Genomic DNA, 8,156 nt, shown 5'->3' with positions numbered 1-8,156 from the left:
CACTGTCTATGATCATCCTGCAACCTTTCTTGTGCTGCAAAAACAACTCTGAATGAATGCAAATTCAACACCAAAAAAAAAAAGGAGCTAATTTCTTTATCTGGAACAGCACCAAAACAATGTTACTTATAAGAAGAAGGTGGGGAACATAAAGCTTTTTAATAGTCGGAAAACCTGTTGTTCAAAAACTGCAATACTGCTCCAGCACCTTTACTGCAAAACCTATGGTTAGATTCGAGTTTCTCCTGACGATGCAGCAGTGCAGTTGTTAATGCCTGATCCTGGTAGAAAACTGTACCCTGGATTGGCAATTCCTACGTGTCAACACAGCCTGGCTATTAAAAAGTACTGTCAATAGTAACTTTTAAAGTTGTGGAACAATAGCCAAACTTAAAATTGGGCGTGTAGTTAAGCATTCACCATCAGACTCAGAATGCTTATTAAAAAAGCCAAATAACCTTTGTAACAGGACAACCAGAAGGAACGAAACATGAATGTAAAGCCATTGTAGAACTATCAAAGTTGTTTCCGTCCAGAAGGAAGTCATTTAACGCATCAGTTTTGGGCTTGCTCTCTCTAGAGTAATCTAGCAAGTTCCACCCTGCCATTCTTTCCCCGTAACCCTATGTCTTCCTTTGATCATTTCCTTTTGTCTAGTAACTGTACTTGGGAAAAAATATCAGTCGGTGCCATGTTGTTAATGATGGAACTTCGCGATGGCAACAAGAAGGAATAATAAGCGAGTATCCACTTTCAATTGCTTTTTATTTATTTTTCAAGCTTGGCTACAAATATAATCTCTTTTTTTTTTGTTGCTTTAATTGGGTTGAATACAAACAGGAAGAACAGGAAGAGTGTTCACCAGGCAGCATATTGTATGTGAAGACAATTAAAGAGGTACAGTTACACTGTGGTAATTCATTTAATTAACCTTTGCCTCAGTAAGCAATACAAGGTGAAGGAAGTGAGAATTCATCAAGGTTACACAGCTGTGAAACAAACATTTGGCACCAGCATAGCTGAACTGTTTAGGGACTCAAAGTACAATGCACTTCCTTTTTAGTCAAAGTTTCCCAAGTTTATCAATCTTAACAACAACTCCTTTCCATTTTTTTTTTTTTTTTGGTTAGGGAATTGACATGTGCATAGTTTACAGATATGATTTAAAAAACAGAGCAGTTGAATGCATAAAACAAATACATATCAAATAATTAATATAAAGTTCTCCAGCTTTCACTCATCCCTATAAGTACATAATCCAAGCAACACAATCAAAGTTTTGGGGTTGCCAAAGCCTCCAGTGTTTGCGCCCCAATTGTACAAATGTTATAAACATATCCCTCTGCATTTTCTGCATATCCCACTCTAATATTCTATCTTTAACCTTTTGCCACATTCACCGTCCCTATTTCAACATCCTTCCACCCCTCTTAGCCAAGTGGTGAACTTGCAGTCGAGTTACATTCACTAATAATAACTATCACAAGCAGGACATTTGTAAATAAAGGGGGAGGTTGACGGGGCAACTCTCCAGGGGTGGGCAAGGTGGGGGAGGGGGTGGGTGAGAGACAGTTACGCTGTTTGCTGTACCTGCAAGACAGCAGGCTCGTTCGGCTCATCAATGTGCAGCTCGATGGTGTTCGCCGGGGGTCTTGCTCTGCCTTCTTTTTGGTCTTCAGGGAGGGTCTCGAGCAGGATGCCAGGATACTCCATACTCTCCGCTTTCATCACAATAGCCTGATTCTTACAGCTTTCTGCATGGAGGTCCACCTCCTTCATTTCCTCTTCCGCCTTCTCCGGCAACTCTTCAACTTCCTCGGTGGTCAACATGCCAGGGGAAATTTCCAAGTGCACTTCGGGATGCACGTCACCTATAACGGGGCTTGATCCATCGGCTTCCAACGTGACCACCGCATCGCTGGGGCTTTGTGGAGGAGTCTCCCCATTCTTATGCTTTTTGACCTTGAACGTCATGGGCGCCACTTTAAAGCTGGAGGACTTGCCCGACTGGGGCTTCTGTTGAGTTGGGCTGAGTGACTTCTTAATCTTCTCCCGTCTCTCTGTAGACACTATCTTTGTGCTAAATTTATTCATCCTCTTCTCAATATTCTCGCGGGTAAACGCCTTCTTGAGGCTGTCAACTTTCTTCAGACTTGACCTCTTGATCTTCGAAGCCCTGGATTGCTCCAGCTTCTCCGATTTCTCCTCGTCGTGCAATTCCTCATTGTCCTCCAGGTCATGGATGTCTTCATCAGAAGAGAGCTCCAGGGACGGGTGGAAAACCTCCACGTCTTTGTTTTCGTCTGCACATTCTTCCTCTACCGCCTCGATTTTGGGCCTGTCAAATACGCTGGCTGGTATCTCTGCTTCATCCTGCAATGGGGTTCATCAGGTTTAAAGTCAACAGTTGCTCACCAGCCCCCGCACTAAAAACGACGGCGTTTTAAACAGAAACATTTTATTCAACAACCCACTCATTTTCTCTTGCACTTTTTGGCTGCGTTAAATATATTCATTGGTATTTGCATCAAAATGGAGATTGGTGGCCTACGTTCAAAGGACGTTGAGAAACACAGGTGCAAGTAACAGTCCTTCCTACAGCAATGTGAAAGTGCCTTCACCACAGTGACTCGAGCCAACAATGGAAGTTTCATGGGCAATTGGGACTGGGTCATGGCAATGGCACCAACATCGTCTGGGAGGGTGTGTTAACAGAAACAACCAATGAAACCCACATTACATTTTTGCCTATCCCCGTCTGTGAATATGTACGCATTTCAGAGCAAGCCTTTTGCGAACTAATTTTTCCCAGTTATAAACAAATTTGGTCGTGGTAGCACCACTGGCAGCATCTGAACGTCATGCTAATATATGGTGATCTAATGAGCTTGAGCATAACCCAAAGGCCTCATTAGTCTATGGCATGAGAAGCTGGAAGGCTGCCAATAATGAAAAATAAAATGAACTGATGTATTTAGTTTAAGAAACATTTAGACAGGTACATGGATAGGGTAGATTAAGAGGGAAAGGGGCCAGAAATAGGCAGGTGGGACAAGTTTAAATGGGGCATGTTGGTCGGCGTGGACAAGTTTGGCAGAAGGGCCTGTTTCCACTGTATGATTCTATGACTAGACCATTTAGTTTACTTTTTCTTCCGCTTGCTCACACTTCACACACGATGACCCCGACCCCTTTCTCCCCAAGGTTGCAGGTACTTTCCTTTAAGATCCATGCCCTTCCTGGACCGACAGACACCCAGATATTTAATTTATCTTGAAGTCTAAACAGACAATTCCAGTTATATATATATAAAACCCTGGTGATCACAAGGCCACGTATGAAAGACAAATACAAGCCACAATTGTAATTGTAGACTATTGTTGCCCCGCCATATGGTACTTTGTTACACCCCTTCTTAAAACTCAAACGCAAAGTCCAAGAGATTAAAAGCAAAGTGAAGTGGGTGCTGGAAATCTTGACATTAAATAAATGTCGCCTTGCAATGTTTAATGTAGGAAAAATACTCGGGTGGTGACTCATCGGTCTGCATTCGCGGGCCGAGTATGAAAATTTACAATCTGCTTTCACAGCCACGTATTTAGAGTGTGTTTTCCAAGCTGCAGTGAACTATTTCAGTCTGGGTGGTTGCACACTGCGGTGGTTTGCATTCCTGCTCCGTCCCACCCTAACCGAAAAAAGACGAGAGATCATTGCTCACGGGCCGGGGTCTCTCCGGGGGGGTTGTAAACCCTAGCCATGCCTGCACTCCACTCACCCCCACCCTCTCTCTACCTGCTCACAACAACGCCTTGCCAACCTGTGTTTTGTTAGCGAAAGGCAATCGCCATGGTTATAATGCCGGGGAAAATAAAACTGAATACACCGCCCGGGCAAAGCAGAGCCCAACACTCATTAGCAGCTTTCATCTAACGCGGGTTAACGTTGAAGAGCGATACATTGGCTTGTTTATATCACCTGCTAATCTTAAATATATAAATATACACCAGCCTTCAGACGGGCTGGTGAACAACGCATAACTGTAGAACAGACTGATTTCTGAAAGTGAATGACTGGGGTTTGTAATCCTCGCGGTGCTGAAACTACACGGAGAGGGGGCGGTGAAGCGGCTACACCTGTGGCTGGGGCGAGGAACTAGGGGTCTCTCATCTTATCCCACCGCACCCATCCCCTCCCCTCTCCTCTCCTTCCACCTTTCCCTCCCCTCCCTTCATCCACCCTTCTCCCCTCCCCTCACCTGGAAGATCAGGACTCTGAAGTTGTTCTTCTTCAGCAGCTGCGCCTGGTTATTCTCCAGCTTCTTCACCTGGCCCGTCTGCTTGTCCAGGCGTTCCCGCATCTCCTTCACATTGGTGCTGACTTTGCGCGACTTGTCCAGCAACTTGTTCACCGTGTTGCTGGTGGTGCTGTGACTCTTGGACAGTTTGGTCAGATCGCTCTGGATGCCCCGCACCGAGCTCTCCACGCCGATCTGCCTCTGCTCCATCTTCCTCTGGTTGTCCTGCACCGTGTCCAACATGTTGACCAGTTTGTCGAGCAGCGCCAGCACGGTGATGGCGTTGACCTGCGAGCCTTCCCGCAGCACCTCGGCCGGCAGCGAGCCCGGAGCCGGGCTGGGAGGCACGCTGGAGCCCGGGCTCGGCCCGGGACTGGACGGCGGGCTGGGCTCTGGGCCTCCCTGCACCGCCTCGCTGCTGCTTTTTTCGGCTTGCACTCCGTCTTCTCCCATCTCGGACGGGCTACACAAACTTTACAGCCTCTCTTAACTCTCCTGCAACTTCTGAGCTCGGGAGACACAGAGAGAGAGAGCGAGAGAGAGACAGTTGCAAACTGGCAGCGAGTGCAAAATGCAAATACTATAATTTTGCACCCCTCCCTTTTCCCCTCGGTTCGGAGCAGATCGGCTCAGCTCGACTCCCTCCTTCCCCGGGGGCAGTTTGTTGAAACTTTCTCAGCCAGCGACCCAGTTAAGGGAAACTCCTTGCTCCGTCCGCCCCACGCCCCACGCCCAGCTCAGGAGGGGCGGTTACTTCTAGGGGCAGGGCTTCCCTCCGGGAGATTATTTTTTTCCATGTATTTTTTTTCAAAATGCTTGCATCCTGCAAAAGCAAATGACAGCCAGCCTGGCACCGGTCCCAATACTGCCATTGGCTGTGCAGATGGAAAGCCAGGAAGCTCCGAAATGACGTTTTCACTTCCCCGGGCGCAGTTCCCACACTTGAATTGGCCGAAAAGTACCTGCCACCCTTTCATGGGGCATCCAGACACCACACACACACACCACAGGACTTTAGACGCACAGTAGTTGGAGACATGAAAAACTGCAGATGTTACAATCTTGAGTGAAACCGAAAAAACTGCTGGAAGAATTCAAGGGGTCGTGCAGCGTATGTGGAGCGAAATGTACAGTGCGGTCTGCACCCTTCATCAGTCTGGCAAATTTCCCTCCACAGATGCTGCCTGGCCCTGAGTTTCTCCAGAAGTTTTTTTTGTTTACACTCAGAACTTCACGGGAATGCAAATTTTCCATTTGCAATAGTGAAACTTGCAAATAGTGAAATAAGTGCTTTATTTTCCAGATTCCATGAGATGAGAACGAGTCTAAACAGGGTCTCTGGAAGTCTCCGCCAGGTGACAGCACACTTCTTGTGGCAGAAAGTGCGGAGAGAGAAGGGGCGGAGCGCTATGGCATATTTTCCCCGTGATATAATCTGTTCGGAATAGTTTACTCAAATACTCCTGGCTTTCAGCGTTTCACACAGCCCTGTGTTTACTCAGGCGCTGGATTTGGCCCGGGTTTTGTGACGATGAATTCCACATCACACACACACACACACATATATATACATACACACATATAAATACACACATGTATATGTGTTTATACATATATACACACACACACACACACACACACACACATATATATACATACACACATACAAATATAGACACATATAAATACACACATGTATATGTGTTTATATATATATATATATAAACACATATACATGTGTGTATTTACATGTGTCTATATTTATATATACTAGACTAAGTGGGACCCGTTGGGTCCCAGCATCATGCGGGAGGGCCAAGCCAAGGCAAACAATTTGGCTGCAGCCACCCGACAACCAGAATTCATTTTCTGAACACAAACTTTTTTAAAAGGCGAGGCAAACAATTGGGCAGCAGCCACCTGACAACCAAAATTCATTTTGTGAACACAAACTTTAAAAAAAAGGCAAGGCAAACAATTGGACAGCAGCCACCTGACACCCAAAATTCATTTTGTGAACCCAAACTTTAAAAAAAAGGCGAGGCAAACAATTGGACAGCAGCCACCTGACAACCAAAATTCATTTTGTGAACACAAACTTTTAAAAAAGGCGAGGCAAACAATTGGACAGCAGCCATCTGACAACCAAAATTCATTTTGTGAACACAAACCTTTTAAAAAGGCGAGGCAAACAATTGGGCAGCAGCCACTTTACAGCCACATCGAAGGGACTCACCGTGGAGTAGACGTGCGTTCAGTGTTATTCGCAGCTCAGAGAGCCATGACCCTCTCGCTTCCTGGGTCTGGCAGAGACTGAGTGAGGGACTACACTTCTGGGTTTTATAGTCCCTCCCTCCTGCCGCCAGCGGGGGCAGCAGAGAGAATGGAGAATTAAAAAAACCCATTAATATCTCTCTGATTAATATCTCTTCATCGATGGGAAAAATCCTCCGGTCCCGGAAGGCAGAGGGGGGCTCTGAGCGAGGTGGCCAAAAATGACGGCCGTAGGTGGCGGCGTTATCTCGGAAATCGCAGCACAGTGGGCCAAAAGCGGTCAAGATCAGGCTTTTAGTAATATATATATATATATCATATATATATATATGATCATGTCCCAAGTATCCCAGCACAGGCTTGGAAATTCGTGGAAACAATGAGACTTTCATTGCGCGACCATCCGAAATCCGCTCAACCCATTGACTTTCAGACGCAATGCGCTGGTATTACCATCTCACGGCTTATTAAGTATAAAAGACTGGTACATTGTCACAGAGTGATACAGTATGGAAACAGGCCCTTTGGCCTAACTTACCCACACCGCCCAACATGTCCCAGCTACACTAGTTCCACCTGCCCACGTTTAGTCCATATCCCTCCAAACTGTCCTATCCACGTAACTGTCTAACTGTCCAATGTTGGGATAGTCCCAGCCTAGATCTCCTCTGGCAGCTTGTTCCATAGACCCACCACCCTTTGTGGTACTATTCAAAGCGTTGGTATTTAGGAACTGTCCCCACTGAAAACACCGCCTTTGTTAATGAGGTGTGAGTTTTAATGATAATGATTACTGCTAAAGCTGTGACATTATTTGCAATTAAGACACGTGATTGACGTTTATAAATTAAGGCATTATTTTTTTAAGGGGTTAATTGCCCTAAGAGACAGGATTATTCTTTACTGTCCAGGATGCTCCGTTCTGATGCTACATGTCCCTCTGAGTTACTCCAGCATTTTGGAATGGAATGGAATGCCATTTATTGTCATTTAAACATACAAGGTTCAAATGAAATTTGTGTCTACATGCAAAGAGTCAACATGCCTTGGGTGCTGACAAAGTCACAAAGTGTTCAATGTAGTCCTAATGGTCCCCCTTTTGTTCTTGGCAGCCAGATGTGGGCCTTCATTGCGAGAGGGTTTGAGTTTAGGAGCAAGGAAGTCCTACTGCAAATGACGGCCGTAGGTGGTGGCGTTATCTCAGCAATCCCATCTCCCCCAATGTCTGCCTTCCACAAAGACCGCTCCCTCCGCAACTCCCTTGTCAATTCTTCCCTTCCCTCCTGTACCAGCCCCTCCCCGTTGCAACCGCAAGAAATGCAACACCTGTCCCTTTACCTCCCCCCTCGACTCCATTCAAGGACCCAAGCAGTCGTTCCAGGTACGACAGAGGTTCACCTGTATCTCCTCCAACCTCATCTACTGCATCCGCTGCTCTAGATGTCAGCTGATCTACATTGGTGAGACTAAGCGGAGGTTGGGCGAACACCTCCGCTCGGTCCGCAAGAACCTACCTGACCTCCCGGTGGCTCAGCACTTCAACTCCCCCTCCCATTCCCAATCCGACCTCTCTGTCCTGGGTCTCCTC

The 8,156-nt window shown here is 46.3% G+C and overlaps 1 protein-coding gene across 1 annotated transcript; it reads right to left on the bottom strand.

Moving 5' to 3' along the window:
• Positions 1-746: 746 nt before the first annotated feature.
• Positions 747-5,068, bottom strand: cavin2 (caveolae associated protein 2). Its single transcript, XM_033023739.1, has 2 exons — positions 4,256-5,068; positions 747-2,373 (listed from the first exon to the last, which is right to left on the bottom strand). Exons 1-2 carry the CDS (start codon positions 4,745-4,747, stop codon positions 1,573-1,575), a joined length of 1,293 nt encoding a protein of 430 aa, XP_032879630.1. The 5' UTR covers positions 4,748-5,068; the 3' UTR covers positions 747-1,572.
• Positions 5,069-8,156: the final 3,088 nt, after the last annotated feature.

This window comes from Amblyraja radiata, chromosome 7 (assembly GCF_010909765.2).
Source record: "Amblyraja radiata isolate CabotCenter1 chromosome 7, sAmbRad1.1.pri, whole genome shotgun sequence".
Taxonomy (NCBI): domain Eukaryota; kingdom Metazoa; phylum Chordata; class Chondrichthyes; order Rajiformes; family Rajidae; genus Amblyraja; species Amblyraja radiata.
Note: the sequence above shows the minus strand (reverse complement) of the source record. Positions and strands in the feature narration are given on the sequence as shown.

Coding starts and splice junctions, on each gene's coding strand:
- cavin2 (XM_033023739.1), bottom strand. CDS start 4,747: ATGGGAGAAGACGGAGTGCAAGCCGAAAAAAGCAGCAGCGAGGCGGTG. Junction 2,374..4,255: donor TCAGAGTCCTGATCTTCCAG/GTGAGGGGAGGG, acceptor ACCCCATTGCAG/GATGAAGCAGAGATACCAGC.